This window comes from Ranitomeya variabilis, chromosome 4 (assembly GCF_051348905.1).
Source record: "Ranitomeya variabilis isolate aRanVar5 chromosome 4, aRanVar5.hap1, whole genome shotgun sequence".
Taxonomy (NCBI): domain Eukaryota; kingdom Metazoa; phylum Chordata; class Amphibia; order Anura; family Dendrobatidae; genus Ranitomeya; species Ranitomeya variabilis.
In genome coordinates this window covers 140,471,912-140,489,922 of record NC_135235.1, presented here as the reverse complement: position 1 = coordinate 140,489,922, position 18,011 = coordinate 140,471,912, and the positions used below count along the sequence as shown (strand labels likewise).

The 18,011-nt window shown below is 42.8% G+C and overlaps 1 protein-coding gene across 1 annotated transcript in view; it reads right to left on the bottom strand.

Annotated features, from left to right (window-relative positions):
- The window catches only part of LOC143770062 (microsomal triglyceride transfer protein-like), a 225,019-nt gene that overhangs the window by 10,434 nt on the left and 196,574 nt on the right, over positions 1-18,011 (bottom strand). Inside the window, exons 12-15 of the mRNA XM_077259303.1 lie at positions 5,582-5,796; positions 5,262-5,359; positions 4,402-4,523; positions 788-1,012 (exon numbers count right to left, since the gene is read on the bottom strand). Coding sequence (XP_077115418.1) covers positions 788-1,012; positions 4,402-4,523; positions 5,262-5,359; positions 5,582-5,796 — 660 coding nt within the window. The remainder of the gene's footprint in view (positions 1-787; positions 1,013-4,401; positions 4,524-5,261; positions 5,360-5,581; positions 5,797-18,011) is intronic.

Below are 18,011 nucleotides of genomic sequence, written 5' to 3'. Positions count from 1 at the left end.
TTAAGTAAAACTGTCACTTAGGTACGTCAGATTTCCCCCCAGTATGTTAGATCACTGTTGGTTTTCACTAACTTGACCCCCAAACAAAGAAGACATGTGACGATAAGAGTCAAGTCCCTGGCACATACAAACACAAACAAGAAAACAAAGACAATGACATCCTACAACTTGCAGAAGCAGGGTAACATTTGATTGTTTATACTAACATTGATTAACCTTAGATCTGAGACCAACGTGTAACATTTGAACTTCAGTAATTGACTATATTCACCTTTGGCCACAGGGCCTGCAGATATAGGAAATTGGTCGTGCCTGTTGGTTGACCATGATAATTTTGTGAAGCCCCACCTACTACTTCCAAAAGTATGTCAGACGGAGCAAAGGTCTCAATTTTTAAGCAAATAATCATTTTCAAAAGTGTACAACTTTTGGACACCAGAAAACTATCATGAGAGTGTGATAAATAAATAAAAAATGTTAGGACATCAAGGCTTTTTTGCAAAATTATTTTATGTCAATGAGCATTCAAGCTATAAACAAAAAGATTGCAAAGGTGAATATTTCTTTTATCGGGGTTGCCCAGGAAAAGAAAAACAGCTGCGGTCTTCCAAATGCCCCATCAGTCTATGGTTTGTGACTGTTATTGCAGCTCAGATATGAAAAATTAAATATCAGCTGTGGATTGCTGTGGAGCTGTTTTTAGAATCCGCAATACTTTTCTAAACTTGTACAACCCCTTTAAGTTAAGAGTTCCTTTGATTTTCCTTTATTTGGGATTTGAGCATACCTGAAGATAATCCACCAGCAGTATGTTCCCTTTGACTACATGGTTTGGTTCTCCACTGCTTGAAAATACTTTAGTCACTATATCCATGTATCCATTAAACAACGTAACTGGTCGCAACTGAACGCCTAACAAGACCGATGACAGGCTAACCATTACATCCTCTCCTTCACCATCTGCTTCTCCATCTCCCAAAAATGATTCCAGGCCTTGAGCTTCAATGGACACCTTGTGGAGATAAAACGTTAAATAAAATAACAAAATATTATCAAGGAAAGCTCCACCACCAGGACAAAACAGCATCGAAAACAATCTAGGTTTACTTCTTCTTTATGTGATCTCAGAACAAAATATAACAGGTGTGGCCCAGGAGCCACTGGTGGTCATTTTGGTTTTAAGTCTTCAATCCTACAACAGACAAATATCCAGAATTCAGTGTAAGGGCTTGTAAGATATGCAGATATGATACTGAAATATGGGTGTATATCATATTGTATTGTGAAGCTAAAAGTTAGGCTTTCACTCAATTTGTGGTCTTTGACATGGTAATCAGGATGCTCATATCATTGCTTACAGTAGCATAAACTACAAAAGTGCCCAAGAACACAAGAATACCACCACTGAATTACCACTATTAGGTGTGATACCACCTGGTCAGCATGTCTCTGGGTAATTTAATACAGTGTATTAATGAAGAAGAATCATTTGTATGCATATTGTTGTGAAAGAACAGTTAGATCAATACAGTTCTTTGTTCACAAGGTGAGACTTAGTGTCTCTAGGTTGAAGGGCGATATAAATAACCCCATTGTGACACAGGGGAGGAAAGATAATGGGAGACTGAGAGACAGAAGGAAGGTTGGCATTGAGGGTTGAGTCCACGAGTGAGGCAAACCATACCAAGGAGAGGACATGCCAAGGAAATGAGGGCCTCACCAAGGTGGCACCACCAGGAGGTACTATGTGAAGGGTTCCTTTCTGGTAACTATGGCATTATGTGAATGACCGTAACAGTTGGAAATGTATCTGTCTTGGTTGTAACATTGTATTGACTTTGTTAATGTTTATCTGTTGTATCAGTTTTTTGCTTCATATCTGATTCTGGTTATAAAACCTTTTTCTTTAATACACTTTTCTCGGGGTTCTTTTCTTTACTGACCATCCCCAAGAATCTAGGGATATTGTTGTTGTGCGATATTCTTATCATTTGATTTTGGTATTGTCAATAATACTATTCTTTGATGCTGGTATTGTTCAGTATCCTCGTCATTCAATATTGATATGGTTGGCGATAATGGTGTTTCTCACAGGCTCATTCACATGTCAGTGATTTTTCTTGTATGCAAAAATAGTTACAAGTTTCATCAGTGTTTTTGATCAGAGTGTCATCAGAGTTGGAGTCAATATCAGTTCTTGCCATCAGTTTCATCAGTTTTAACCGATTGATAAGAGAAGTCTTGAGAAACCTCAAAACAGTCCTTGAAAAAGAGACAGTACAAGAATGGAATCCGAGTGCCGTCTGATTTTTCACAAACCCATAGGCTTGTGCTGGTGAGTTTGATCCAAGACACAGATCAAAATCGGAAAAGTCTGTGTTTTAGTGTTGACAACTCAGTTCAAGGAAAAATCAGACACGTGAACTACCCATATATCTAAAATAGTCTGAGTGCTATCCATGAAAAACACAGTATGAGAAAAACTGTTGTCTAGATGAGCCCAAGGCCACTTGCACATGTTGAGTACTTGGTGAGCTTTTTACCTCAGTATTTGTAGGTCAAAACCAGGAGTGGGTGATAAATGCAGAAGTGGTGACGTGTTTCTATCATACTTTTCCTCTGACGGATCCACTCCTGGTTTTGGCTTACACATACTGAGGTAAAAAATTCAACAACTACTCAACGTGTACAGGAGTTTTTTGTGAGTTTTAAATGCTGTGTAATTTCGAAAAAATGCACGTAATCTATTTTACATAATGGGTGCAGAAATAGTGCATACATTCTGCAACATCAAAAGCTCACTAGAAGCTCATTGTGGGAATGTAGACTCAGGTTACATTCCCACGTGGAGCTTTTTGACGCTGCAGAATTTCTGCACCATTCTTTCAACTATTATTTAAATTAGGTTACTTGCGTTTTTCATTGTGTTTTTGTGTGCATTTTTTTAACATGTGTTTTTATTGCTGGATAAAGATAGATATCGCGCTAAAGGTAAAGGCCAGTATTGAACCAACTAATATGCCATAAACCGCACTTGTGATGTGCCTATGCTTGATTATTTGCTTTGGCACACCACCACGGTGATAAGCGTTAACTAGCCGAACTATTATTAAAAATTGCTGCCAACCTCATACATTTAAGTAATATTCCAATTGTAGCCCGCTTTTCAGTGCTCTCAATGTATACATATATTTGTATATTTGTATATATTTGTATATTTGACACTCCAGTGTCTGGCTAAGAAATACACGACATCGTGCAGAGCCAGAGGCACCCCGGCCGGCGGCGTTGCTGGATGCTCAGAAAAAATGGAGTGTCAAATTCTATTATCAACGAGCCACCTTATTGTCTGGAGGACCTTTGAGGACCGGGTCTTTGGGAAGCACAAGCTAGGTAAGAGTCCCCGGTTTTTCACATAATTTGCAAACAGCCTCATTGCACATTAGCGCTGGCACTGTGAGAAAGTGCATCTATCTGTTGGTATACATTGAGAGCACTGAAAAGCTGGCTACAATTGGAATATCGCTTAAATGTGTGAGGTTGGCAGCAATTTTTAATAATAGTTCGGCTAGTTAACGCTTATCACAGTGGTGGTTTGCCAAAGCAAATAATCAAGCATAGGCACATCACAAGCGTGGTTTATGGCACATTAGTTGGTTCAATACTGGCCTTTACCTTTAGTACGATATCTATCTTTATCCATTGATTCTTCAACCTTTTGACATAGTTGGTACAGAACTTGTCTTGATAACAGCAGCTTCAGGGCCCCTTTTTTAATTAGCGCCAGTGTGTTTTTTTTATATATATATAAATATATATATATGTGTGTGTGTTTTTATTGCGTTTTTGATGCTGCGTTCTTTGTATCTTTTTGGTGTGTCACCCTTTAAAAAAAGCAGCTTTGTTTTTGATACTTCATGGTATACGGCTTTGACAAAACTTTAGCAGACGTGGAAACAAACTAAAAGTCCACACAGAAAACTCCACATACTCGCAAGACAAATGAAATGCTGCGGATTTAAAACACGCATCACAGCTCAGTATACGCTAAGTAAAAAAAAAGCACCGTGGGCATGAGACTTCTATAAATCCCATCCACTTTGCTAGAATTGAGGGAACATAGAGTAGGGGTGATAATACATGGCATTGTTCCAAAATCCCTGTATCTAAAAAATTTGCCAAAATAATCTGATCGAGGCAATAGATATGTGGCAAATTCAGCTGTTGAACTAGGCAGTTAGCTGGCCACTCCTGATATATATAGAGAATGTTTTACTGACCTAAATGATTGACATTTTAGGATATATGTATCTACTGGTAATACAAACTCATTGGTCATTCTAATCTGTACTGTTATGTTCAAGAGATACAATGGTATCTGCAAACGTAATCCTAGCTGACCTGCATGGCTTTTAGCTGGTGGTTGTGACTATACAGGGTGATATCAGATGTACTCTTCCTCAATAACCCGGCCTCTGAGAACAGAAGATCCAGACCATAGGTGGACACGGTTTCATTTGTGGCTGGAAAACAAATATAAAAAGGAAAATAAATAAATGCTCAAGAACAAAGGAAAAAAAATAAGGAATAATAAGGTAGAAAGATATCAGACTATGGATGTTCGGCCTTTACAGAATCTAGCGTTAAGCCAGCAAGTGGATTTTGATGTGAATTGCAGCTTATATGCTGTAAAGTGTGAAATCTGAAGTGAAAATTTGTGGCTTTTCTAAATCATAAAAGAGCTAGTTGCTACTTTTCAAATCTTCACCATGCTTATATATCCGTGTGGATTTTTTTTTCGCTATATCTGAACAGGATTTAAAAAAATGCCATCCTCACATAAGGCAAGTTGCTGAATGAGAGCAATTCCACCTTGTCCTGATATACCCCTACACTGGCACTTATCATTACTATTCTAGATCCTCTATTATGATACCATTTCCATTAAGTGAAGCTATCCATTCCCACTGCAATCATGAATTACGATGGTGAAATAGGGGCCTATAATTCACAGAGGACTGAAGATGGGACTTCAGCTACCTGTTCTTTCTTTGGTATGTCGCCATAAGATAAGCAGAAAGTTACAATACACCAACGATGACTTTACCATCCAGAGGTAATAATCCTGGCTGAGCACGGGTACATTGCGACTGCGCCTACTGTAAGTTTTCTAGAAAGCCAATTTATAACTACATATGATACATGGGTGATTTGTACCAAATTACAAACTAGTCTCCACTGTTGGAAAACAAAATACTTACCAGATAGAAGTCCAGAAAACACAGTGGATCTGCCGACTCCTGACATGCTCCAGTAGCCATTCAGATATCTATCTTTAAAAGGGATCTTCATAGTCTTCCTAGGGAGCAAATGAGAACATCCATTGGGTGAGTGAAATAAATGATGCTAAGTGATAGCAGTCTACAACATATTCTGCATTTCGGCGCTAGATCTTTATCACTATTTTGACTTATTTCTGATCTTTCTAGTCCAAAATTATAACTACTTAACAGTTCCTAAAGAATCCTGACTCTTCTTAACTCCCAACCTATATTATATTCCATAGTAAGGTGAGATTTACATTAACTGATGATGGAGTCTGAGCTTGTGGTGAAGTTTGGAAAGAAGTAGCTTGGACGATTCGTTGTCCATAAATTCCAGAGCCTTTAAGATGCTGTTGAGGTCCTCCATAGAAATATCTATAGAGAGAAGAGTCTCTGCTGCCAGAAGCCGGCTCTTCTTATCATGCTCTTGATGCTCTTGATGGAGGATTTGTCTTAAGGTGTCCTTCACTTCCTATAATCAAAAGATTCATTATGGCGTGCATAAAAACATCATGTACTATACTGCCAGCAAAGTGTCCTTCACAATGCACGGCTGAACGAGCAAGGAATTTTACATAATAATTTAATATTCTTTTGTATAAATATGCAACAAGCAGCTGAGACTTAGAGCCAGGCATTTATTTTATTATTTGCTTTTCTAATGTAAATGTATTCATGACTGTAAACTATGCTCGATATACTGTATATATCTTGGTCTGTCTTCTGAGCCTTCATTTCCATATTATGTAAGGTGGTATGGTTATTGAATATGGGTGAGACTGATGCTCAGGATATGCGCAGTGCAGTATTCTTTGCTTTGTGTGATGATGGAAGCGGTGTAGTGTAGTATCATTATTTAGGTAACTGTATGTAAGGGTCAATGTATAGCACGGTAATTAGGACAACATAGTATATGGTACTTTAAGGGATTATCTGGAGTTATTTTATTTTTCTTCTCATGGGGCTAAGGACTGACAGTCAGGGAGTTGCCAACTACCTGCTTGTTCTGCCCGGCATTGGCTTAGAGCGATCACAGACCACTCCTGCTGTTTAATGTCAACAGAGCAGCTGCTTCTCTTCCGCTTTGCTCAGCTGATGGGGTGTGACTGCTGATATTATGCTGATTGACAGCTGGCTCTCTACAGTTAGGAAGAGTCAGCTGTCAATCATCATGACATTCACAGTCACACCCCTTAAACACAGCAGAATGGAAGAGAAGTAACCGCTCTATCGCAGAATCACCAGCAAGAGCGGTCCGTGACCACTATGAGCCAGCAGAGATTGGCGCCGAGCACAATAAGCAAATAGTTAGCAAAATAATCCCAGATAACTCCTTTAATTGGGGAGAACAGAGTATATGATGCTTTTTACACAGAATGGTTTGTGTTACATTGCATAACTGTGCAGAAATGGGGTATGGCATCATTAGAAGGTAATAAATAAGATGCCACTCAATGTGTTCTTCCAAAAATTGGCAGTTAAATCTGTGATAGTGAACCAGAGATTAAGGCTCGAAAATGTTTTTGTCTAAGAGACTGGATGAAAAAGGCTAGTACTAAACGCTCAGTCCCATTTTGAATGACTAGAGTGTTGTGGCGCATGTGGGTGGATCCTCACTAATAAAAAAAAGATCTTCTATCCTGGGCATAGGTGATATTTTCAATGTTTTACATTTCCATTTTAATTTTTTTTTTTTTTTACCAGTGCTTGTACTATGTACCAGAGGTGTCAAACTGCATTACTCGAGGGCCGCCAACAGGTCATGTTTTCAGGATTTCCTTGTATTGCACAGGTGATAATTTAATCACCTGCACAGAATGATTCCAGCACCTTGTGGAATGCTAAAGAAATCCTGAAAACATGACCTGTTGGCGGCCCTCGAGGAATGCAGTTTGACACCTCTGCTATGTACTATTATTAATTTAATGGGAATATAGATACATATCTTTTTTATTTTATTTATTTTTTCTTGTATCAACTGTGGAACTAAATATTTCTCTGGATTTAGTAGTTTCATTGCAAGTGATTAATTTGGGAAAATGATTTTTATTAAGGGCTCATATACATGGCAACGTCGTTGTCATATTCCTTATTTCCCCAGTTTCATATTGCAGGCCTATTGGGGTTTTCAGTGCAACTGCGCTTGGTTAAAGTCAGATGTTCCATCTTCACACCAGATATTTCTGACTTTTACCAACGCTGTTGAGAAATGTTAACATTTACCAAGACTTCACCGGTAAAAGTCCAATTTTACTTTTCATTTTGAGCTTTTACCGAAGGCCTCGGTGAATGTCCAGATTGACCGGTAAATCCTAGGTTTACCGTCCTTCTGACTTTTACAGTAACATATATATATATATATATATATATATATATATATATATATATATATATATATATATATACACTAGCTGAAGAGCCCGGCGTTGCCTGGGCATAGTTATAGCACATCACCTCTCTTATTTTCTCATCACACCTGTCATTTTCCCCCTCACATCTCATTTTCCCCCTCACTCCTCTCAGTCCCCCCTCACTCCTCTCATTCCCCCCAACACTTGTCATTTCGACCTCACATCTGTCATTTTCCGATTTCTCCACTATTTTCCCTCACTCCTCTCATTTTGCACTCACACCTTTTCATTTTCACCTCACACTTCTCATTTTCACCTCACACCTCTCATTTTCCCCTCAGTATATACATGTTTGTCATCTCCCTTATATATAGTATACACCTGTATGTCATCTCCTGTATATAGTGTGTATCTGTATGTCATCTCCCCTGTATATAGTATATACCTGTATGTCATCTCCCCTGTAAATAGTATATACCTGCTGTATGTCATCTCCTCCTGTATATTGTATATACCTATGTGTCATCTCCTCCTATATATAGTATATACCTGAATGTCATCTCTTCTGTATATAGTATATACCTGTATGTCATCTCCTCCTATATATAGTATATACCTGTATGTCATCTCCTCCTATATATAGTATATACCTGTATGTCATCTCCTCCTATATATAGTACATACCTGTATATCATCTCCCCTGTATATAGTATATACCTGCTGTATGTCATCTCCTCCCGTATATACTTATGTGTCATCTCCTCTTTTATATAGTATATACCTGTGTCATCTCCTCCTGTATGTAGAATATACCTGTATGTCATCACCTCCTATATATAGCATATACCTGTATGTCATCTCCTCCTGTATATAGTATATACGTGTGTCATCTCCTCCTGTATATAGTATATACCTGTATGTCATCTCCTCCTATATATAGCATATACCTGTATGTCATCTCCTCCTGTATATAGTATATACCTGTATGTCAGCTCCTCCTGTATATAGTATACACCTGTATGTCATCTCCTGTATACAGTATATACCTGTGTGTCATCTGCTCCTATATGTAGTATATACCTGTGTGTCACCTCCCTATATAGTATGTACCTGTATGTCAATTCCTCCTGTATTAGACCTCGTTCACACGTTCACACGTTCTTTGGTCAGTATTTTTACCTCAGTATTTGTAAGCTAAATTGGCAGCCTGATAAATCCCCAGCCAACAGGAAGCCCTCCCCCCTGGCAGTATATATTAACTCACACATACACATAATAGACAGGTCATGTGACTGACAGCTGCCGTATTTCCTATATGGTACATTTGTTGCTCATGTAGTTTGTCTGCTTATTAATCAGATTTTTATTTTTGAAGGATAATACCAGACTTGTGTGTGTTTTAGGGCGAGTTTCATGTGTAAAGTTGTGTGTGTCGAGTTGCGTGTGGCGACATGCATGTAGCGACTTTTGTGAGATGAGTTTTGTGTGGCGACATGCGTGTAGCAACTTTTTGTGTGTCGAGTTGCATGTGACAGATAAGTGTAGCAAGTTGTGTGCAGCAAGTTTTGCGCATGGCGAGTTTTGCGCGTGGCGAGTTTTATGTGTCGTGCGTTTTGAGTATGTGCAAGTTTTGTGTGAGGCAACTTTTGCATGTGTTGCAACTTTTGTACATGTGGCAATTTTTCCGCTTGTGCAAGTTTTGCATGTGGCGAGTTTTCCATGAGGTGAGTTTTGCACGTGTGGCTAGTTTTGCGTGAGAATAGTTTTGCATGTAGAGAGTTTTGCATGTGGCGAATTTTGCGCGTGGTGAGTTTTGAGCGGTGACTTTTGTGTTTCGACTTTTATGTGGCGAGGTTGGTGTATGTGTGGTGAAATGTGTGCTGAGGGTGGTATATGTCTTCAAGCACGTGGTAGTGTGTGGCGCATTTTGTGTGTGTGTTCATATCCCCGTATGTGGTGAGTATCCCATGTCGGGGCCCCACCTTAACAACTGTATGGTATATACTCTTTGGCGCCATCGCTCTCACTCTTTAAGTCCCCCTTGTTCACATCTGGCAGCTGTCAATTTGCCTCCAACACTTTTCCTTTCACTTTTTCCCCATTATGTAGATAGGGGCAAAATTGTTTGGTGAATTGGAAAACGCGGGGTTAAAATTTTGCCTCACAACATAGCCTATGACGCTCTCGGGGCCCAGACGTGTGACTGTGCAAAATTTTGTGGCTGTAGCTGCGACGGTGCAGATGCCAATCCCAGACACACACACACACATACATACACACACACACACATACATACACACACACATTCAGCTTTATAATATATATATATATATATATATATATATATATATATATATATATATATATATATATATATATATATATATATATATATATATCATCTCCATGAGCCTTGCAACTCTTTTCCAGATGCGTTTTTTTAGGGTATATGCACATGCTGATGTGTTTATTTGTATTTTTTCTCATTCATTTGAGTAGATGAAAAACACTACAAAAATACGTAAAGAATTGAAAGGCCGCAGATTTGAAAAATTGCTTTGAAGGTTCAAATCCGCAAAGAAAAAATAAGCAGCACACGCATGAGATTTCAGAAGAAAATGCAGTAAAAACACAACATGTTAACAGGGTGTGACTGCAGATGTCAGACTGATCGACAGCTGTCTCTCTGCTGCCTAACTGGGGGAGGCAGCTGTCAATCAGAATGGCATCAGCAGTCACGACACATTGAAGGAGCAGCCCAGAAGAAGAAGAAGAGCTGCTCTGTTGGGCCTCCTTCACATGTCCTCATATTTCCGGTACTGATAAAAACAGTATCGGTGATATCCATGTCTGTGTTTTTCATAAGTGTGACATACCTGTGGCAACCGTGTGCCGCATCATTATCACACGTACCAGTTCTCAGGCGCCGAGTGCTTAAGACAGTTCACATCATTGTCCCATGCTCTCTGTTATGATTCCAGTGGCTGGGGATCACAGGAAATACTAGCTAAGCAACTAAACATAGACACGAGCGCTAGGGAGATGGTTACTGGACTGACCGCAAAACCTAATCCTATCCAAACACACTAAAGGTAGCCGGTGAACGTGCCTAAAATCCTGGACGTCTCGACACAGCCTGAGAAACTGACTACCCCTAAAGAGAAAGCAAGACCTCACTTGCCTCAAGAGAAATAACCCCAAAGATATAGGAAGCCCCCAACAAATAATAACGGTGAGGTAAGGAGCAGGGGCGTAGCTAGAGCTTTTGCCGCCCGGGGCTGTTCCCGAGTTTGGCGCCCCCCCCCCCCCCCCTAGAACGTATGCGATTTTCACACTTAGTCATGTACCGACGAGCTCCTCTCCCTTAAGCTCCCAATGTTCAGTGAAAAACTGAAAGAAGCAGAAGAGAAGCTCGTTGTTACAGGACCATGAGTATGAAAATCGCATATGAGTGACGTGTCCATGTGTCGACGACTGGAACCTGCAGAGCTGAATCCTGACATCGCAGCTTCTGAATTCTCACAACTAATGCATTGCACAATTTTAGGATTCTCCCTGGCCGGTGGACAGTCATGTCAGCACAAGCATGCGATTTGTATACTTCCGACCACATTCCGACTAGACGTGCCTGGCCTCGCTCAGTTCATTTTCATAGAGTGAGGCCACACATGTCTAGTCAGCACGTGACCGCATGTATATAAATCGCCAGCACCAGAGAATCCTGACAGTGTGCAGGGTGCACTGTGAGAAGTCAGAAGTCTGCAGTCACAAAGAATGACTGCAGACTCATTACAAACCTGGACATCCCCTTTAATGCTCCTAACATAAATAAAAACATGAGAGTTAGTCAGTATCACAAATAACATTTACATCCAGGTACCTTATAGATGACGTTGTCTCTGGAGTCGTTCTCCTTCTTTTCTTCATCTTGTCCAGATCCCATGATGAGTTTTCTCATCCACAGCCATCTCTGCAGACTTCCATCTTCTCCGCTCTTTTGCAGAAAGTCTCCACATGACGCCCTTAAAGATACAAGTGTCATTATAATGCTCCTGAATAAAAAATTTCCCCGCACTATATTGTCTGCATAAAATATGACCCCCACACTGTCTGTCTTATGGTACTTGCTCTTCACACTGACCTCCCCTTTCTATACCGGACCCCTCTTCACACTGACCTCTCACACTGTGTCCCCCCTATAGGGCCCAGTATTTATACTGTACTCTCTCATCACACTCCCCCTCCTTTGTATACTGTCCCCTTACACTGTCCCCCATGCTATGCATGCACACATCCCAACACCCTCACTCCCCGTACTCTGTCCACATACGTTTTTCACATCGCTACTCACACTGTGTCCACATACATTCCCCTGTTTGACCCCAAGCTGTCTGCACCCATCCCCCATACTGTTTCCTCATATATGCCCCCCCATCTCCCCCTTTGCTCTTCATTTTGTGTCCTCAGATCTCCCCCACACATTAAATCCCCCCATCCCCATGACAAATCTCCCCCCACACACAATAAATACCCCATCTCCACTCACATTAAATCTCCCCCCACAATAAATGCCCCCATCTCCACTCATATTAAATATCCCCAATCCAATAATATATCCCACTATCCCCACTCAGATGAAATCCCCCCCATCCCCACTCACAGTAAATCCCCCCCCAGAATATATGCCCCCCATCCCCACTCACATTAAATCCCCCCCACAATATTTTCCCCCATCCCCACTCACAGTAAATCCCCCCCCTGCACCTTCGGTGTCTTCAGCTCCACTCACAGTAAATCCCCCCCACAATAAATGCCCCCATCCCCACTCACAGTAAATCCCCCCCACAATAAATGCCCCCATCCCCACTCACAGTAAATCCCCCCCACAATAAATGCCCCCATCCCCACTCACAGTAAATCCCCCCCACAATAAATGCCCCCATCCCCACTCACAGTAAATCCCCCCCACAATAAATGCCCCCATCCCCACTCACAGTAAATCCCCCCCACAATAAATGCCCCCATCCCCACTCACAGTAAATCCCCCCCTGCACCTTCGGTGTCTTCAGCTCCAGCCTCCACTCACAGTAAATCCCCCCCACAATATATGCCCCCCTTCCCCACACAGTAAATTCCCCCCCTGCACCTTCGGTGTCTTCAGCTCCACTGGAGCACTTACCACCGCTCTGCATCTCCTGCTCTGCCGCGCAGGTGAGTGACGTCAGCAGCGTGATCACATGACCTGATCACACTGCTGGCATCGCTCTGACCCGGCAGTCAGAGCTTCAATTGTACTCGCATCACAGATACGAGTACAATTGAACACTGGGAGCCGGCGCGCCGCAGCTCCTCTGTGCCGGCTGTCAGCTTGACAGTCGGCACAGAGAACAGCTGACTCCCAGCGCGGGGGGTGACAGAATGCAGCCGCCGGGGGAGACACTGCGGACCGCCGCTTTAGGCGGCCCGACTGCGCCCCCCTGCCGGCTGCTCCCCCCCCTAGATACGCCACTGACACCCCCGCATTGTGCCGCCCCCCCGCATTGTGCTGCCCGGGGCGGCCCGCCCCCCCCGCACCCCCCTTCCTACGCCACTGGTAAGGAGAAAAGACACACATAGGAATGAAAACAGATTCAGCAAATGAGGCCCGCTAATACTAGATAGCAGAAGACAGATAGCGAACTGTGCGGTCAGCAAAAAACCCTACCAAAATATCCACGCTGAGAATTCAAGAACCCCCACACCAACTAAGAGTGTGGGGGGAGAAAATCAGCCCCCTAGAGCTACCAGCAAGCTGGGAAATCACATATTAGCAAGCTGGACAAGAAACAAATAGAACACTGATGATCAAAAAATGAACAAAACGGAAACTTAGCTTCTCTTGAAGAGACTGGGAGCAAGGTAGCCAGAAGGAATCAGAATAGCACTGAATACATTGACAGCAGGCATAGACTGAGAGTCCAAGTGAGCTTAAATAGAAAACCAGCCCACAGATAACGAGACAGCTGATGCCAGTCACAAACCTGCAGAAAGACAGCACTCACACAGTACCACTTGTGACCACAAGAGGGAGCCCAGAAATAGAGTTCACAACAGTACCCCCCCCTTGAGGAGGGGTCACCGAACCCTCATCAAGACCCCCAGGGCGATCAGGATGAGCCGCATGGAAGGCACGAACCAAATCGGCCGCATGGACATCAGAGGCGACAACCCAGGAATTATCCTCCTGACCATAGCCCTTCCACTTAACTAAATACTGAAGCCTCCGTCTGGAAATACGAGAATCCAAGATCTTCTCCACCACGTACTCCAATTCGCCGTCAACCAGCACCGGAGCAGGAGGCTCAACAGAAGGAACCACAGGCACCACATACCTCCGCAACAAAGACCTATGGAACACATTATGAATGGCAAACGATGCTGGGAGGTCCAAATGAAAAGACACCGGGTTAAGGATTTCCAAAATCTTATAAGGACCGATGAAGCGAGGCTTGAATTTAGGAGAGGAAACCTTCATAGGAACATACCGAGAAGACAGCCATACCAAATCCCCAACACGAAGTCGGGGACCAACACCGCGATGGCGGTTGGCAAAGCGCTGAGCCTTCTCCTGTGACAACTTCAAATTGTCCACCACATGGTTCCAAATCTGCTGCAACCTATCCACCACAGAATCCACCCCCGGACAGTCAGAAGGCTCAACCTGACCCGAGGAAAAACGAGGATGAAAACCAGAATTGAAGAAAAAAGGCGAAACCAAAGTAGCAGAACTAGCCCGATTATTAAGGGCAAACTCGGCCAATGGCAAAAAAGTCACCCAATCATCTTGATCAGCAGAAACAAAACATCTTAAATAAGTTTCCAACGTCTGATTAGTTCGCTCGGTTTGGCCATTCGTCTGAGGATGGAAGGCCGACGAAAAAGACAAATCAATGCCCATCTTAGCACAAAAAATCCGCCAAAATCTGGACACAAACTGGGATCCTCTGTCAGACACAATATTTTCAGGGATGCCGTGCAAGCGAACCACATTCTGAAAAAATAAAGGAACCAAATCGGAGGAGGAAGGCAACTTAGGCAAGGGCACCAAATGGACCATTTTGGAAAAACGATCACACACCACCCAGATGACAGACATTCTCTGTGATACTGGAAGATCTGAAATAAAATCCATGGAAATGTGCGTCCAAGGCCTCTTCGGGACAGGCAAAGGCAAAAGCAAACCGCTGGCACGAGAACAGCAAGGCTTAGCCCGAGCACAAATCCCACAGGACTGCACAAAGGAACGCACATCCTGCGACAAGGAAGGCCACCAGAAGGACCTAGCCACCAAATCTCTGGTACCAAAAATCCCAGGATGACCTGCCAACACCGAAGAATGAACCTCGGAAATAACTCTGCTGGTCCATCTATCTGTGACAAACAGTCTCTCTGGTGGGCAACGGTCAGGTCTATCAGCCTGAAATTTCTGCAGCACTCGTCGCAAATCTGGGGAAATGGCAGACAAAATCACTCCCTCTCTGAGGATACCAGCCGGCTCTGAAACTCCCGGATAGTCAGGCACAAAACTCCTAGAAAGGGCATCAGCCTTCACGTTCTTCGAACCAGGCAGGTACGAGACCACAAAATCGAAACGGGAGAAAAACAACGACCAACGAGCCTGTCTAGGATTCAGGCGCTTGGCAGACTCGAGATAAATCAGATTTTTGTGATCAGTCAAGACCACCACACGATGCCTAGCTCCCTCGAGCCAATGTCACCACTCCTCAAATGCCCACTTCATAGCCAACAACTCCCGATTACCAACATCATAATTCCGCTCGGCAGGCAAAAACTTTCTTGAAAAGAAGGCACAAGGCTTCATCACAGAGCCATCAGAGCTTCTCTGCGACAAAACAGCCCCTGCTCCAATCTCAGAAGCATCCACCTCGACCTGGAAAGGACATCAGGCTGACATAAGACTGGAGCTGAAGAAAACCGGCGCTTCAGCTCCCGAAAGGCTTCCACTGCCGCAGGAGACCAATTAGTCACATCAGAACCTTTCTTGGTCAAATCCGTCAAGGGCTTAACCACGCCAGAAAAATTAGCGATGAAGCGACAATAAAAATTAGCAAAACCCAAGAACTTCTGAAGACTCTTAACAGATGTAGGCTGAGTCCAGTCATGAATAGCCTGGACCTTGACTGGGTCCATCTCAATAGTAGAAGGAGAAAAAATAAAACCCAAAAAGGAAACCTTCTGTACTCCAAAGAGACATTTTGAGCCCTTCACAAATAAAGCATTAGCACGCAGGACCTGAAACACCATCCTGACCTGCTTCACATGGGACTCCCAATCATTAGAAAAGACCAAAATGTCATCCAGATACACAATCATAAATTTATCCAGATATTCTCGGAAAATGTCATGCATAAAGGACTGAAAAACAGAAGGAGCATTAGAGAGTCCAAAAGGCATCACCAAGTACTCAAAATGGCCTTCGGGCATATTAAATGCTGTCTTCCATTCGTCCCCCTGCTTGATACGCAAAAGGTTATACGCACCACGAAGATCTATCTTGGTGAACCAACTGGATCCCTTAATCCGAGAAAACAGATCAGACAATAATGGTAAAGGATACTGAAATTTGACCGTGATTTTATTTAGAAGACGATAATCTATACAAGGTCTCAGAGAACCATCCTTCTTGGCCACAAAAAAGAATCCTGCACCAAGAGGGGAGGAGGATGGGCGAATATGTCCCTTCGCCAAAGACTCCTTTATATAACTCCGCATCGCGGCATGTTCTGGTATAGACAAATTAAAAAGTCGTCCCTTAGGGAACTTACTGCCAGGAATCAAATTTATAGCACAATCACAATCCCTATGAGGAGGCAGGGCACCGGATCTGGGCTCATCAAATACATCCTGGTAGTCCGACAAAAACTCAGGGACCTCAGAAGGAGTGGAAGAAGCAATTGACACCAAAGGGACATCGCCATGAATCCCCTGACAACCCCAACTTGACACAGACATAGCTTTCCAATCCAGAACTGGATTATGGGCCTGCAGCCATGGCAGACCCAAAACTACAACATCATGCAAATTATGCAGTACAAGAAAGCGAATCACCTCCTGATGTACAGGAGTCATGCACATGGTCACTTGAGTCCAATACTGAGGCTTATTCTCAGCCAATGGCGTAGCATCTATTCCCCTCAGTGGAATAGGAAATTCCAAAGGCTCCAGAACAAAACCACAGCGCTTGGCAAATGACAAATCCATAAGATTCAGGGCAGCACCTGAATCCACAAAAGCCATAACCGAGTAGGATGACAAAGAACAGATTAAAGTAACAGACAAAATGAACTTAGGCTGTATAGTACCAATGGTGACAGGTTTAGTGATTTTTTTTAAGCGCTTAGAGCATGCTGAGATAACATGAGTAGAATCACCACAGTAAAAGCACAACCCATTTTGACGTCTATGACTTTGTCGCTCGATTCTAGTCAGAATTCTGTCACATTGCATTGACTCAGGTCTCTGTTCAGAGAACACCGCCAGAGGATGCGCAGATTTGCGCTCCCGCAAACGCCGATCAATCTGAATGGCCAAAGCCATTGAATCACTCAGACTTGCAGGCGTGGGAAACCCCACCATAACATTCTTAATGGCTTCAGAAAGACCCTCTCTGAAATTTGCAGCCAGGGCACACTCATTCCATTGAGTAAGCACTGACCATTTCCGAAATTTTTGACAGTACACCTCAGCTTCATCCTGACCTTGAGAGATAGCCAGCAAAGCCTTTTCTGCCTGGTTCTCAAGATTAGGTTCCTCATAAAGCAGTCCAAGCGCCAGAAAAAACGCATCCACATTCAGCAATGCAGGATCTCCTGGCGCCAGAGAGAAAGCCCAATCTTGAGGGTCGCCGCGTAACAAGGAGATAACAATTTTAACTTGCTGAGCGAAATCACCAGAGGAACGAGGTCTCAAAGATAGAAACAATTTACAATTATTCCTAAAATTCAGAAACCTAGATCTATCTCCAGAAAACAACTCAGGAATAGGTATCTTTGGCTCAGACATAGGGCTATGAACAACAAAATCCTGAATATTTTGCACCTTTGCAGCAAGATGATTCACACTAGAAGTCAGACTCAGAATATCCATGTCTGCAGCTGAGCTCAAAACCACCCAGAGATTAAGGGGATGACAGAAGCTAGACAGACTGCAGCAAAGGAGGAAAAAAAAAAAAATTGTACTCAGGACTTCTTTTATCCCACTTCATGCGATGCATTAAACACTTTTGTGGCCTGCTGTACTGTTATGATCCCAGTGGCTGGGGATCACAGGAAATACT